At 43.3% G+C, this 16,701-nt stretch overlaps 1 protein-coding gene across 4 annotated transcripts in view; it reads left to right on the forward strand.

Moving 5' to 3' along the window:
* mybpc2a (myosin binding protein Ca) overlaps positions 1-6,867 on the forward strand; it is a 39,005-nt gene extending 32,138 nt beyond the window's left edge. For all 4 annotated transcript variants that reach the window (XM_044051223.1, XM_044051224.1, XM_044051225.1 and 1 more), the window contains 7 exons: positions 96-184; positions 1,016-1,211; positions 2,352-2,491; positions 3,511-3,670; positions 5,310-5,446; positions 6,030-6,216; positions 6,481-6,867. In XM_044051223.1, coding sequence (XP_043907158.1) covers positions 96-184; positions 1,016-1,211; positions 2,352-2,491; positions 3,511-3,670; positions 5,310-5,446; positions 6,030-6,216; positions 6,481-6,518 — 947 coding nt within the window. In that variant the 3' untranslated portion in view covers positions 6,519-6,867. The remainder of the gene's footprint in view (positions 1-95; positions 185-1,015; positions 1,212-2,351; positions 2,492-3,510; positions 3,671-5,309; positions 5,447-6,029; positions 6,217-6,480) is intronic.
* Positions 6,868-16,701: the final 9,834 nt, after the last annotated feature.

The raw sequence follows: 16,701 nt of genomic DNA on the forward strand, positions 1-16,701 counted from the left end.
TATTTATACTTCTTGTATACATAAAATACTCACTCCACATTACACACACATACACACGTTTTACCTTTGCCGTCTCTCCTGTGTCCCGCAACCAGAAAACCCAAAGATCCGCCTGCCTCGACAGCTGAGGACCAAGCTCATCAAGGTTGTGGGCGAGAAGGTGAACCTGGTCATCCCCTTCCAGGTCAGTTGATATCTAGTCAAGCTCTGGCTTTCTTCAATGCCCAATTTTGAATACACAGACTAGACTCCCAATGGCAGAGTAACATCAGGCTTAAAGGGAGGAGTTTGCTGTGAGGTCAAGGTCTCTAATTGGACCAAGAAGACAGAAGAAAAAAACATATCAATGAACAGACTCTTAAAGTTTTTGGTTGAAAAACTTACTGAAACATTCTGACAGTGGAATTGAGAAATCCAATTTGGTTACGATTTTCAGATGTGGAGGCATTCCATGTTGTCTTGCTGTCGGTCTCGTTGTTGTCTCAGTGTCAGTGACACTTTGGGAGGAATATATTCAAATTTGGATTTCAAGGATGGATTGTTTAGACTTTGGTGGACAAAGACCAAGGTCACTGTGAAGTAATTTCCTCACAGAAGTAATTTGCTATTTATGTTGTTAAAAAAAAAAAGGCACACATTTGTGAGGCCTTCTGAAATGTAAATGTAGATCTGTAATCTTTGCTCACAGTGGATCATGCAAGCGCTCAAGAAGCCTCACAGCATTCGACAGTAACTATAGTGAAAAGAAGCCAGTCTAATGTAGCAAAGGGGACACGTTTGCTGTAATTAAGAAAGCAGCTGAAAAGATTGTTGTAAGAGAGTGAGGATGTGGCTACACGTTGGACAAAAGACGAATCAAATTACTCTGTTCTTAAGACGCAATTTACAAGAGCAGGACACCACATAACACCGTGGTCAAAACTCAGAGATTGACTTGGACTATGATAATCTCAGACTCACAGATTTGCTTTTTCTTGGAAACATTTCTTTTTCCTAACTTTGCTTGTCCCTGCAGGGTAAACCTCATCCCATCGTGACCTGGTTCAAAGACGGCGTTCCCCTAGAAGACAAATCAGTGAGCATTCATACCAGTGGCGTGGAAACCATCCTCTTCATCCGTTCATCAGAGAGAACCCACTCTGGAAAGTACACCCTGTCTGTTCAGATTGAGAACATGTTGGACAACGCCGACATATTCATTCAGATAGTAGGTCAGTCCTGCCACAGCACCAGCACCCTCTCGACTTCACCTAAAGACATGTTCTTCCAGGTTCTCTCTCCAAGATTAGAAAACTTCACGTGGTGCACAGTTAATAACCTTTTTGGAAGGAGATGATGACTGGAGTCCTAATCTGTGAAATGTCATATTTTTTCTTTTCTAATTTGATGATGACTCCTAATTTTATACTTCTAAGACTCTGGGACTTAGAGTAGAGCAAATCATCAAAGCGCTGAGTCAACGCTTTGCATTATCCCTGCTCTGTGGCAGCCATATCATTCCTCGGTTTATGCCCTGTCTCCCTTGGTCAGGTTACTGGTTGGATTATTTGGCAGAGCTTTGCTGGGATTATTTGTATGTAGACTGGGATTAGGTTTGGATTTTGAGGGTTACTCTGTCACTTCCTCTGCTAAGAAGGTTGAGCTAATGAAAGGCTGTGCCTCGTCTGATCAGACCACCCCCCAACCCCCCACCCCAACGACTCTGTCAGCCTACTGTTTCAACATGAGACGCTACATAAAGGATTAACAGGCAAAAGCAGTTGCTCTGCTCACAGTCTATACTGAACTCCACAGAGGAGAACACTCGTATCAAGATTTATGGCAAATGCATTACTATGTTGTGCTGTATTTCTGTACGGTGCTGTGTATAGAACAGGCCACACAGAGTGGTTGATGATGAATGCACTGCATTCTCCTGCTGTGTAATTCAGCCAGGCAAAGCTTACTGTCTCTCAGTTTGTCACTTCTATGTCAAGAGTTTTTCTATTTATAAATGCAGCTATCAGTTTCTTTCCTTGAACCTTTGTCTTTTGCTCCGCTAATCTGTCAATCCTTGCAAAATCTCTCCTGCTGTGTGTGTTGATTTCTTCCTCTCTACAGAGCAAGAGAGAGAGAGAGAGAGAAAGAGAGAAGGGGGGAGAAATCAACTACCCTGCTCCAGATGTGCTTATCACTTCTCTTTCTCACTACCTCAGACAGCTTGCCTGCATTTCTATACAGTCAGGGAAATAAGATTTAGTTACCTCAGACAGCTGATTATTCTCTTTTCTCCTCTCATGATTGTCTAATGAACCTGTCCCGTTCACACAAAATCCTCAGACTCTGTCTCACCTCTGTCACCATTCCACCAGAAAAGCCTGGTCCTCCCATCGCTGTGTGTGTCACAGACGTGTGGGGTTTCAACGCCGCGCTGGAGTGGAAGCCGCCCAAAGACGACGGCAACTGCGAGATTATCGGCTACACAATTCAGAGGGCTGACAAGAAGACTAACGTACGCATGAAGACAAGTGTATAGACACATGATATAGTAGAGATGTGGGGTTCAACTGAAGCAACTCAATGGCTGCCATGTTCTGCAAAAATGACGGGCCAAGCAGTTCTGTTTTGGTAAAAATCCAACAATCCGAGCAGAATGAATGCCCGTTCAACTGTAACAAAGTCACTTGTCAGTTTATTTTCCTTCCACTTCACGGCATAAAGCACAACCTTTCCCTTGTGATCAGTGTCCACGTGTTCTCTATCTGAGATCACGTGTCAACATTTCAAATGCATCCAGCAGACGTTAGCATAAGATAGTGTTATAAAGTCAACATTGAATTGTGTGTGCATGGGTTTCCTCTCACAGTCCACAAACATGCAGAGCTTAATGAGACACTCTAAATTGACCGTAGGTGTGAATGTGTGAGTCAGCAGTTGTTCGTCTCTATATTGTCCACGGTGTAACCCCGCCTTTTGCCCTATGTCAGCTGGGATTGGCTCCAGTGACCCCAACGACCCTCATGTGGAGGATAAAGCGATAGACAATGAATGAATAAATGTTCAAATGATTTTCTCATGTGGACAGCGGTATTATTATTATTATTATTATTATTTGTGGCTCTGCTGGTATCATGATTATTTTTTTATGAACAGTGGAGGACTCCATTTTACAGCAATAAGGTCAGAAGTTTTTTAAGGACCATGTCCCACTGTGAATGATGAAACAATCAATTCCTAAATAAAAAGGGACAGCTTAACTGTTGTCATTATGCAGTGAGGAGATGAGACAAGACAGAATAAGACATAAGTGTCCAAAGATAAACGGCTCATGCGTCATTGTTATTTTCCATGTGTCCAGTGGCGCTTTTATCTGTGCTCCTACATTGTCACACAAGTGCAAAAGTTCCTGTAATGTTGTCGTCATCATGTTTCATGAGTGGACGTGAAGGTTGAACAGGAGATTCTTCGGTTCCCTCCCTACTCTCTCTCTCTCTCACCTTTTTGTTTGTCTATCTGTCTCCCTCACACCAGGAGTGGTTTTTGGTCTACGAGCACAACCGCAGGCCCAACTGCACCGTGTCAGACCTGGTCATGGGGAACGAGTATTCCTTCCGAGTGTACGCTGAGAACATCTGTGGCCTTAGCGACGAGCCTGGCATGAGCAAGAACACTGCCTTCATTGCCAAAACAGGTAATGAAATCCCCGCAGAGCACCGTGCAACATAATGTGATAATGTTTGCTTTTGCTTTTCCAAGGAACAGCTAATGTGAGCTGAGCTGCCGGCCACAATGTGTCCACTTTAAAAATAAACTGAGTATTATGGTATGTAATTGGTATGACACTGAAAAGAGGAAATAATCAGGAATGATGATTAGCAATTACTTGCGAAAATGACTAAAAATATGTCATGTAATATAATATAACTATAGAACACAGTAATGATATCACTAGCAAGTTGAGATTAATTGCTGGTTGTGATTAATTGCTTGAATCTAATTTAAAAGAAAATTAAATCCACTCTGATTATGCTGAACAGAAATATTCTTCGACAGAGTGTTAAATAACATTTATTACTGGCCGGCGTGGATTATGGAAGCAGCTAGGCTGGGAAATTAACACCTGCCACCGGCCAAATGCTGCTACTGTTGTGTCGTTGCGTTTGTTTACTCCACCAGAACATTTGGCAGCCAACCAGCCAATCTTGTTTGTGGGAAATGTTGATCACAGTGCCCCACCTGACCTCAAGATGGAACAAAAGTCGCTTTCCTGTCTTCATAATTGAAATGATAATCTGCAAATTAAAACAATTTGTCGGTCTAACAGAATGCGGTATGGCTATTCAAGGAAAAACAATACACTAGGTTTGCAATCATGCATTTGTGTTTCACCAGATTTGACACAACGTAAGTGACAACAACATGTGAAATGAAGTCATATCTATCAACACGTGCAAATATTCTTCAGTAGGCACTGCATCATTCCCCCAAATGTTTAAGCATGTGTTGTGTTCATCAGGATTATGTCCTCGTAAACGGCTTCATTCCTTGTTCAGCAACAGGATAAATCCCCTAACCTCTACTACTTAACCCTACCATTCCATTTTGCACATTCCTGTGAGGGGGAATCCCAGTTTCAAGGGAGAATGGCTGAAACGTGAAATGGGATTGAACCGAGTAATTGTCAGACCTCCCAAGTCTACTACCTATACCAAACTTAAACCTGCTGTCAGTGAAGTCCTTTAGTTGAACAGTCCAGTTAGCTATTTTTTTGCGTTTCCATTAGGAATAGTACCAAAATAACCAGCCCCAACTGTTCCATTTTTGGTACCCTTCCCCTGGGGTACCAGCGAAATGGTAGCGTACGGTACAGGTGGAGCTAGAACCATAATAATCAGCTGATTGGGGCGCCAGACAAGTGTCACTCCCTTGCGACTGGTGTTTCTTCAACCCCTGCAACCCCTCTATTCCCATGGCGCACCAGTACAAAGTCATGCTGCCTATCTCGTTGACACAAGGACCAAGTGATTTACTGTTCCAAACTTAGCCAAATGTCGACTAAATGATCATAATACAGTAAGAAACATTCGTTTTCAGAATATTTTCAATCTATCAACTCAACCCATCAATGGGTAAAAACAAGTTTAGCAATATTAGTACAAGACCAGACAATATACTGACCTCACATGAGCAAGGAAGATCGATGAAAAATGTTTGGTAGATGAAGCATAGTCTACTGGAGGAGCTCATACTGGTCTGCACTTTGTTACATAAGAAATTAGAAAGTAGGTCAGAGATAAACTGAGACATGTCGCACATTTCTGTCCATCCAGGTTTGCTGTTTAACCCTGCACCCTTCATGGAGCAAGACATGAGCAGATCCCCCAAGTTCACAGCTCCCCTGATGGACAGAAGTGTTATTGCAGGTTACACCACTGCCATCAGCTGCTCCGTCCGTGGATGCCCCAAGGTATTTACATCTTCACAATGTTGTCAGCTACCTCTCGGCTTCACATTGATCAGGTCTTACTTTGCTTTGATTTAAAAAGCCAGTTAAATGTTTAAAAGCTCTCTCAGGAATCTTAATTCATTAAGGACATTAAATGCCCGCTCCTTTTAAGATGCTGTTCTAGATGTAGATTACATTTGTGGAAAATATAGTAGGTCATTTTTCAGCTGCATTTTGCAAATGAGGAAACTAAAGGTTCTTCCAGTCTGCATTAATTTTATCAACACTGATTTGTGTTTAATGGAGCAAGCATGCAAGCTTTATGTGCCTGAGTTTGAGTGTAGAACAGTCAGATAGGATTGTGATGCCTTTGCAACAGGATTATATTTATATGTCTGAAGATAGAAGAGGTGGAGACAAAAAGGTCTTTGAGCACATTTTTTTTCTTTCCGACCAAATCGGTAAAGATTAGTCAGGTTGAAATGTCGACCTACTTTCACCTCTGCCTCTGTTATCACACCTTCCCAACATCTCTCACTCTCTGTGTTGCTCCCTCCTCCATCCTGACAATGTTGCACCCAACTTCCAACACACTGAACCTCAGCCAAAGATCGTTTGGATGAAGAACAACATGATCATCGGTGAAGACCCCAAGTACCTGATGCAGAACAACCAGGGTGTGTTGACTTTAAATATCCGCAAGCCAAGCTTGTTCGACGGGGGCAGATACTCCTGCAGGGCCATCAATGATCTTGGGCAGGATGAGGTGGAGTGCAAGATTGAAGTTCGAGGTATGCCGCCTAAACTTCCTTTCCAATCGTGCAAAAAATCCAAAAGGAGTGAGCTGGGTCAGAATAAAGTCTCTTTCTGACAGTTTTCAATAAAGCTCAGCATGACAAACCTCCATCTCCTCAACCCTTTGCTTGATCTCTTGTTGTTGACCAGTGATGGAAATTGCAGCTCTGCCACAGATGATACTGAGCTGCAGTAGCTTCTGTAAACAGGGTGATCGAGTAGCCTCTCGCACTGATTCAAGTTTCTCTTTTTCTCCACAGCACAGCTACAAGAGAAAAAAGGGGAGTCGAAGAAATGAGCGACAGCACAAAACTGCGGAGGATGCAGCCAAACAGGAATAGTAGTAGATTATGTCTAACAGGATAGTCATGAATAAATATGATTAGAATAGATCACTGGTGAGGTTTTAAGGCCAATCCCCCTTCCTATACGCATGCCTTTCACCACTGCTTTGATTAATGCCACATCAGTAAAAGGCTATAAATTCTGAATTCTTACAGCAAGCTGCCACCTTGTCACTTCCTGACTGAGAGACGCCACAGAATAGTGTAGTAGTGCTGCCCCACTGTGACCACACACAGATGGATCCTTCTTATCTGTGAAGTGGACCTGTCACTGAGCACACTTATAAAACAGCCTTTCATCCATTACGGCTCCATGTGTTGTCTGTTTTGTGTCCGGGACGTTTTTATAGGTCGGGATGAATTTATGATTGTGATGCAGCTGTAGCACTGAAACCACCGCAGTGTGACCGACTGGCTGCACCTCTGCCTCTTCACTGTGGTGTTCGGTGTGGTGATGTGTGAGCAGGGGCCCATCGGACCTGCGATGGCTGAACGGAGGGATCAGTATTCAGCCAAGCATGGCCGACATCATGGAGCCACTGGGATTAAAGGGGTTCTTATACACAGATATAGACCTGCTGCTTTCTTCTCTCTCTCTCTCTCCCACACACACACACTCACAGAGAGAGAGAGGGCACACATGCTGAATTATAAACACACTCTCCTCATCTTTACCCATTCCTACAAGCACTCTTACTACAACATTCCTAATGGCATGACCTGTAGCGGAGGGCCTTTAGATACGTGGCTTACACTCATGCACATGTAAACACAAACACACACTCCAAATCAGGGTCTCATTAGCATCACTCACCAGAGACTAATTAATGCACCCATCAACACTGCCCTAATTAGCGCTCCCACGTCATTACTGAGCAAACGAATTACCGCTAATTTACACACCCGCAAAACAAACACAGCACCGTCTCTGCTGGGAGAGTCCACCACGGCTCGCCTCACACGCCAAATTAAAATCTCACTGATCTGCTGGAGCCCCAACCGCCATCCCAAGTAACCCCGCCCCTCCCTCACACACACACACACACACCCCAACACGAATCAGAGACAAAAGGCACAAGTTCTGACAACACGTCAAAAAGTTTGGACATTGTACATCAGGCCTCGGCTGGGGATGCGAGCGCACTTCACTGTCCAGGCCGAATCCACCACTGACATCAGGACCTCGTCTCATGTCTCTCCAGCAGAGGGGGTAAGAACACAGTAACAAAGACCACGTCTGACCATCATTAAGGTCTGAGGCGTAATTGTGATTGGCAGCTTATGTGGTATTATTACATTAGCAACGCATCAGTGACTCAAGCTTGGAACCTGAAGGGTGCCAAACATGAGGTCCCAATCCTGACTGCTGGCACTCACCTTGAAACAAGCACACTGAGCACAATATGTAGCACTTCCTCCTTGACTTGGCGGCATGCTGATAGAGATTAGTTCAAATAGGGTGAGAACATAGAATGCCCAGATAAAGCAGGGGAAATCCTCCAGATACCTGAAAGTAGGCCACGATTGGCTGCACAGTAGACCTGCAGTGCAGCAAGAAACTTACATTTTGAACCTTGTCAGCCAGGAAATAACTCTGCAAGAGTGTGTGGCTGTGTGAGTTATGTGAGGTGTTTTAATAATCTTATTGTCAGTTAACCAGAGACACAGTGTGGTGTGTGACACTGTGTTGATTGACACATGAAAGCGGTGTATGCCGCATCCTACTTTGCATTAAAATTCTGGGAAAACCCAATTCTTTAGAAAAACAAAAACAATGTGTAACCTCGTTACTGCAACTGAGCTGTACTTGCTGGTCTTCCTCTTAAAAGTGAAGTTCAGTTGCTTAGCAATCACACTAATTGTATCTGGTGGCATCGTCCGCAAGCCCTAAGACAATCATACAACAGGAGAAGGTGCAGGTGTTCAATGCTAACGTCAGTGTTTTTGTGCGTCTATGTGCGAGTGTCTCTGCTTTTACATTAAGTTGTAAGAAATAGAGAAATTTGTTTTGACCTCATTCCCCGTGACACACCTTAAGGCTCTTTAAGTTTGTGATGCCTGAATGAATAATGAATGGGGCAGCATGTCAGCCCAGGGGTAAACCATCAGCCTCTTCATGTGCACTGTATCTGCTGTATTTCCAATATTAGAACAGACCAGCCTCAGACGAAGGCAAGACAAAAGAGAGTGACAAGACAAGTCTCACCGCCAGGTGAACGGGAGGCAGGATCAGTGGGGTGCAAGCCTTTCTGTGTGTGTGCATGGCATTGTGCGCACAGAAGCTTTCAAGGGACAAGACAAGGCAAGGGATACCGGAGAGACAGAAACAGACCTCTTGAAACAGTCGATGGAAGAAAACTATAATTATGCAAGTAATTATACATGAAATCACAGACTTGGGGAGAGAGAGAGACGGAGAGAGGAAGAGAGAGACGGAGAGAGGAAGAGCACTAGAGGGAACAGAGTCTCATCCGTGTAATTACAGTATAAGAACTAAATTAAACACAAGTAAAAAACACACTTATCATATAGGATTATCGGTTTTCTTAGCATTGCACTCAATGTCCTTATGTCTTCTTTTGAGCCACTATCAAACGGCATCCGGTCATGACATCACCCATAGCCATGTTGACGCTGTTCAAGCGGACGTTCAGAGGCATCACGTGCAACCCGGTTCCTATCTGATGATAGCAACTTTATAATCACACTGGTGTGAACTCACATGTGCCGTACTTTATCATCTACTTTCCTCTAATTAGCGAAATAAACATCCATAAATAACCGGCAATAATGTCAAGCAACTTCGTCTCTTCGCCGGCTGATAACTGCAATAAACACACTCGAGGTGAACATAAAAAAACAGAGTGATGCAAACCCACAGGAAGTGGGAAGATTCCACTTGTGTAATGATCACATCAGGAATTGAATCTTTCTAGCTTTATTATCTTGTGTATTTTACTTGCCGTTATTGCAATGTGTGAGCGTTCTTCAAAGTAGGATGAGGGATGGTTTATCAGAAAGTTGAAGATGTCTGAAATTATTTCCGCTCGGGCTGTTCCCATAAGTGTGAAAAGCACCCAGGGGCAATAGAAGGGTCAGATATATTCAGTGTGTCAAGTTCTGCGATATACTCCTCAGTCTCATGGGATTTTAATTGTGCATTGACCTCTGATGGCTTTAAACCAGCACTGGTGTTTATGTTAGTGGAAACATTTCCTGCCACCATGTTTAAACAAATTGAGTCGCATGGCGTCTGGAGCTCTGTTCATGAGTGCAAGAGACAATTTCATCCACATAGAACATAATGTTTATAAAGGATGTCTTAACAAGATAGACTCAGCAGATCTGGTACTGGAGTTAAGTTGGAGTACATGCAAAGTTCAAGCCCTAAGTTGAGGCCATATTTAATCGTTTCTGTGAAGTTGATGTACTGAAGAAATGAGAGAGAGAGAGCAACAGTGATGCAACAGTGGTTCCAAACTGAAGTTGAACTGTAAATGTAGTTTTTTTTCCAAAAGAATTTGAAGAGCCCTAAGATTCAGTCTAGACCCTCAACAGAGGTGATTCATGGCTGATTTTATTCAAAATCTTGCTGGAATGAGAGTAAAAGCTGGTTTGTAGATCTCACCAGTAATTGCAGGTGTTTACTTTCTGAAAACACTCTTCATCATGCATATTCAATCCAACACATTTACCACCGCTGAACCTACAATGACCTCCTGACGATCTCAACTTGAAGATGAGCTTAAAAGTCTCCATTTGTTTGGTGCACTCACACAGGTGCTGCAGTCACTTCTGTTTACAATGCTCATACAAAGATCCTGTCTGATATCAGTGTGGATGATGGCGAACACAGACGAATTAAAGTTCTGTGAAAGCCTCTATGTGTTTAAATTTAAAATCTTTTGAAAGCTATGAATGTCCTCCTCTGAACTTCTCTGAAACTCAAAGAACACATTTGTTAAGTGAACCGAAAGAGTGGAAGAAGGTCCATTCTTGATTTGACCAGACCAGTGAAGTCTCATGATAACGTAATCTGCTCCATTGGAGTGTAACATCTCTTGGTAACATGTATGTTCTTACCTCAGATTCAGCAGTTGAGTTGTAATGAACCATCTCCGTCCTCTGCCAGTCGTAGCAGGCCACCCTCAAAACCATGTTCGTATCCAGACATCGTAATGATCATGTCTGCTGAGTTAGAGATTTTGCTCAGAATTCATATGAGCGAGAGGGAGAGGGAAAAAAAACGGTGGAAAAGAATGGTGTTAAAATCCTGACTGTATTTAACCCTTTAATGTTGTAAATTGTTATGTAGAGGTGAGAACATGGGTTTGGAGAATACATTCAGCCAACAGAAGGTTCCTGTGCGTATCGTGTGTGGGTGCACACATGCGTGCATTTGTGTGTAGGTGTTTAATGTTTTGGCAGACACAAATGACTCACATATTGCGTACGTAAATCCATCTGCGTAGTGTGAAAGGAAAAAGGAATAGCGGTCTGAAAATCATGAAAACATATGCAAAACACCAGTGAACTGCACAGATAAAGACAGTGAGTGGTTCACACAGACACTTAATGCGATGACAACTGCAAAGAACAAAACTGCAGACTAAAATATTACCGTGTAATCAACTCCTCACTGAAGTGTCACTGAAAAAGACAGGATGAGCTTTACAAATAGTCAGATGAGGACAGACGGATGGTTAACAAATTCTACCTGTAGATAAAGCATCTGGTTCTGGTTCCTCAGTCCAGAAACTGCTGCTGTGGGTCAGTAGTAGTAACTTCAGTCAGTTATGTGCTGGGACGGATCTGCTGTTTGTACTGCTCCATCATGATGTTGCCACATTGCTGCACACACACACGCTGCGTTTGCAATCATTGTGTGGACACTCACAGACATAATGAACACTTTAACCTTAACAACTAAATGCCTAACCCTAACCCAATTCTAACCCTAGTCCTAAAACCAGGTCCTAATCCTCAAAACAGCCTGTTAAAGTTGTGCGGAATAGCCAAAATGACCACACAAGATCAAAATGTCCTCACAAAGATAGGTTTGCTTGACAACTGGTCCACACAGCCTACTAAAGACATGCACACACAAACACACACACACACATGGATCGTATTTGAAATGGAGGAAAGAAAATCAAATCACTGCAACCTAAAAAAAACGTGGAGATGATGCAATACATGTGTACAACCCTTGAACTGACTGAGGAAGAAGAAGACTTGGGTTTCTCCAGTCGTGTCCATCATTATTCACTCATTTTATTCCTCATTTGTGTCCCGTGTTGTATGGAAACTGTGTCGGACAGATGAAGTTGTCCGGCCTCGGTGAAATACTACAAAAATGGATCAGTGTACATCAGAACAGAGTGTCGCTTACATTTCTATAAAGCTTTACGTCAGGCTGGTTGTACCATGAGTATCAGCGCTACTGCAAATAGGGTCCAATAAAAGAACAGTACAAGCAATTGTTATCATAGAATGCAGTTTAAATCAGTTCAAGCGTATGAAACAATAGACAAAAAGGTCTGGGAGGAACTTCAGTACCCAGACGGAATAAAGGAGCAAGGCGGCACTCATGGCACTGTGACACAATACACACTGCCTGACACACTCACACTTGTAAAACATCTTTAATCTGCTCCTTCCATCAGAATAAACATATCAGCCCCGGCTTCGTATAAACTCAACACATGACTGAACTTTTATTTATAGCATTTCCCTTTTCCCTCATATGACTTGTGGTTGAAAGAAGCTCAAAATCCCAACGCACACAGTCCAAGTAATGGCATGAAAGCTTCACAGGGGAAGACTGGGGATGTTGTGAAGGCAGCAAAGGGGGCTTGTCCTCCTTTATTAGCTGCTTGATTTTCACATATCGTTAGGGCGCATTTTTCAATTTTGTCAACCCCCCGATTGTGTTCATCTTGTTCTCGCCGCATGTGTTTGATCATAATGTCTTCAACACTGCTGGCTCCTTGTCATTAACCAGGAATCCTGCAACTGTTGAAGTTGTCACCCCAGTCTGTCACAGAAACCCCCCCCCCACACACACACACACACACAGATTTCCATGACTTCAGAGGACATTGCATTGACTCACATTGACTTAGCCTAACCCTAATCTTAGCCTAACTTTAAAACCGGCTGCACCTCATTTACATTATGGGGACTTGATTTTCTGTGTCCTCATAATGTGACTGTGTAAACAGATTTAGGTCCCCACAACATAAGGAATACCAGGTACACACACACACACACAAACACACACATATTCCCCAGAGAAAATAAAACTGGCACCACTAACTACAACTACTATTTAGTTATTTATTTCTCAAAGGTTCCTCTGCAGTGGAAAAGCCTCATTGTTGAATTAGATTTGCTTACTTGTCCTCACTCGTCTTCAAAAGACTCGGATAGCTGAATTTACCTTTTATTCATTTCATGCCACCGCACTTGGACGTCCTAGGGGAATAGAATTTTGTATATTTTGCTTTCATCTGCATTGTGTTGAGTATTGTTTTTGGTCCTTTGAATAACATCCTATATTTGATCCTGTATTAACACATAGTTTGTTTGTTTTTTATGTGTGCATTTTGGGGTCTTACACTTTTAAAAAGAACTCATATGCTATCAAAAGGTGGAGGGTAAAAAAAAAAAGGGCTCCACCATTAAAACAATGAAGCTAATTTTACTTTACTTGCCAAAGTAATAATAATAATAATAATAATAATAATAATAATAATAATAATAATAATAGTAATAATAATAATAAAAACATCAAACTACTTTATTTTAAGAATCTAGGGGCAGAAACATGGGGAATGTGTAGGGGAAGAGAAGCCGAAGAAGAAGATTATCACGGTTCACGAAGAGTTGTGATTAATGCTTTGTATGTGTAAATGTGTTTCTTTGATGAAGACAATAAGAAGAGCTCAGCATTAAAGGGATGCAGAGATTTGACTCCACATATCTGCACTTCCTCCTTTAGGGTGGAAATAACGTTATCGTCCCAGTTTCGTGTTGAGAGTGATGTTATTAGTTTCCTTATGCTTGTATGACCACATCCTCACATTTAGATCCTTCTGATAAAAATCAAAGCCTTTTGGCACATCAGAGCTATGGCGAGACATCAATTATTGCTGACAGATACAAAATAGGACAAATTAAATTTCACAGTTAATAGCACTTTTTTCTCTGCCCGTCCCTCTTTGGCACGCAAGCGAAGTACAAAGTCACACAAAGCATTACTGGTTGCATTTCTGCAGCACACACTTCACATCCCTTGTCTCCCTCTGCTGTCACATCCAAAGCCTCAGAAGATACTCTGATATATGCTTCAAAAAAACAAAAATAAAGAGCTTTTAATAGTGCTAAGATGATGTCATGCTGAGTATAGTCAGGGTTGTGAATCCCTCTTAAATGCATTTTTATTTTCAACAAAAATCGTTATGCCGCTGATATTCTTGGCCCTGCCCACTCCTGTCTCTGAGGAGGGGTCTATCAGGGCTGGTAAATAAGGCAGTAAAATTATGCTTACGTAATCTATTGAATGGTCAGTGGTCTGTATTTGTGTAGCATTTTTCTGACTCAAAGTGTTTCACGCTACATTTTGCCATTCACCAATTCACACCCATTTATGTGCTGCAGGAACAGCTGCCAGGAGCAGTTCAGGGTTAAGTGCCTTGCCCAGGGATACATCACCATGTAGTCTAAAAGAGATAGGGATTGAACTGCCAACCTTCCGGTCAAAAGACAGCCCGCTATAACTACTAAGCCACAGTCTGTCCTACATTAAAACTTAGCTTGGAACTCATATTAATGGGGGTTATTGCCCTGTCTCGTCCACTACCACTTTATTCTCCACATGAGTGTCGCGGGGGGAGCTGGACCCAATCCCAGCTGACATAGGGCGAAAGACGGGGTATGTCGTGGACAGGCCGCCACGACATACTCTGGGTTAACACCCAGAGAAGAACGACCATTTACTCTTACATTCACACCTGCAGCCACTTGTGTTGTACTTCGTGTTGTCCAAATTTACTGAGAAGCTATTTCACTAGCAACTTTCATTTAGGTTGCTGCTTTCAAAAGTAAAGCAGAATTTAAATAGCAGTGGTGGTCTTCGTCTGACTGGAGGCTAGAACCTGCAGCAGGGCCAAGCGCACTCAGGAGAGCGCTGCGGTGACTGGACTCCCAGGCTGCCGTTCACTTCAGTCTTACTTCAGTTCACATCATCAGGCTGCATCCCAGGAGAGGAGTCAGAAGTTTGACAGGCAGGCGTGCTGCTGAAAACACTTGAGAGAGGACAAGCTCAAGGAAAGTCGTGCAGGGGGAAGAGGAGGCTCGGGCATTAGGTGCTCAGCCGTAATCGTGTTTGGTTCCTGCATTGAGTGCACAAGGAAACAACATGTGTTCACACAGCCACGCAGCCAAAACCCGTCAAAGCCCAAATCCATGCATGAAGTACACAGGTGCAGTCATGAGACGCCAGGTCACATGCTGTGTGCAAGGCAATGCTATAATGTATAGAGTATATAGAGTATACGTATACATATATGTATATGTATATGTATACGTATATCCATATAGGCTGACTGCAACAACAGTCTATAATGAGTAAAAGAGCAGGGAGAGAGTAAAATGGTGTGAGGGAGAAAAAAGGTAGAGTGAGGGGACGAGTGCTGCAGTTTTGAAAGCATTTGGCTCCGTTCACATAGTTGCCATGGTTTCGAGATGTTTCCATGGAAATGCTAGCTGCCAATAAAATGAATTTGAGAAGGATCTTTGCAGCAGGTTGGCAGGAAGGTGAGAGCAATGCGGGAGAAGGGGACAACAGGAGCGACAACAGCGTGGGGAGGAAGGAAGAAGGGGAAGACCACTTCACTCGTCTCTAAAATCGCTTACTTGTTCAGGCAGACGACGAGGGGGAGAATTTAGGGAAAAAAACAAGGTGAGGGGGAAACATGCCATGCAATGGAAAGTAAAAGTCATAGAGACTATTTCAGTCTGGATGGGTTGCCATAGTAACCATGGTCTCACAACACAGAGAGCAGGTAAATACATCTGAGTCTGGTGGGTCACTGATTAACGTGTGTGTGTGTGTGTGTTACAGGGAATGCAGGTGAGGAGCGTCTCTAAGAGCATGTGCATGAGAAAGTGTGTGTGTGTGTGTGTGTGTGTGTCTCACAACACTTTCCACTAACTCTCCTTCATGGAAGTGGAGCCAATGACGGGAGCTAAATGCATTAGCAGAGCACCGACTCTGACGCACATTTGTTTATGTGTGTACATGAGTGTGTAAAAATCACAATGTTTCCTACGTTTGCTGCTCCTTCAAGGACTAAACAAGTGATGTCTGCTCCCCTTCCCCGGCTCCGCAGCATCCTCTGTCCCGACCATTTTCTTCGTTCATTCGTTCTTTCCTTTCTTACCCCTTTCTCTCATTACATCTCTTCCTGTTTTACTTTCTCTCTCTCTTTCTCTCTCGCTCTCTCTGAAGGACAGAGGTATTCCCACATTTCTCAGTCACTATGGCAACGCTGCAGCAAGAAAGAAAGAGGCCGCAAGAGGAAGGGGGTGGTGGGGATGTGTTGGGGGGGCGGGTGGTTGTAGGGGTGCAGGGGTGCAGGGCGAAGCTGGGGATGTGTTAACATTGCTAATGCTACTTCACTGATCATCGACTAATCACCCACACCAAACCCCCGACACAACAACTACCCCCTCCCCCCCCACACACACCTCCCTCCCGAGTCCCAACATTTATTCTTCTCCTTCCGTCCCTATTACGCTCGTGCTCACGTCCACGTCCCTCTTTCCCTGTGGTATACAAAGTCAATCTCCACATAGTGTTGTCATTGTTATCATTATTATTACTGGATCATTTAGCTGGCAATGTCGGTATCCACGGCAACCCAGAGAAGTGTCACTAGCTCCTTGGTGAATACCAATATAGACAAGCATCCATCAATATCCCAATGACTCATTATCAGCCTAATGGTGAGGCTGCTGCTGTCACAGTGGACTATAAATAATGTTGTCTCATTAGGCAGCACTGCTGCCACCACTAGTCCATGCTTAAATAGGCCTGAAGTGTACGGTGTGGGCGCAGAGGTGCGGTGCACC

Source organism: Solea senegalensis, linkage group LG19 (assembly GCF_019176455.1).
Source record: "Solea senegalensis isolate Sse05_10M linkage group LG19, IFAPA_SoseM_1, whole genome shotgun sequence".
In the NCBI taxonomy this organism is placed as follows: Eukaryota; Metazoa; Chordata; class Actinopteri; order Pleuronectiformes; family Soleidae; genus Solea; species Solea senegalensis.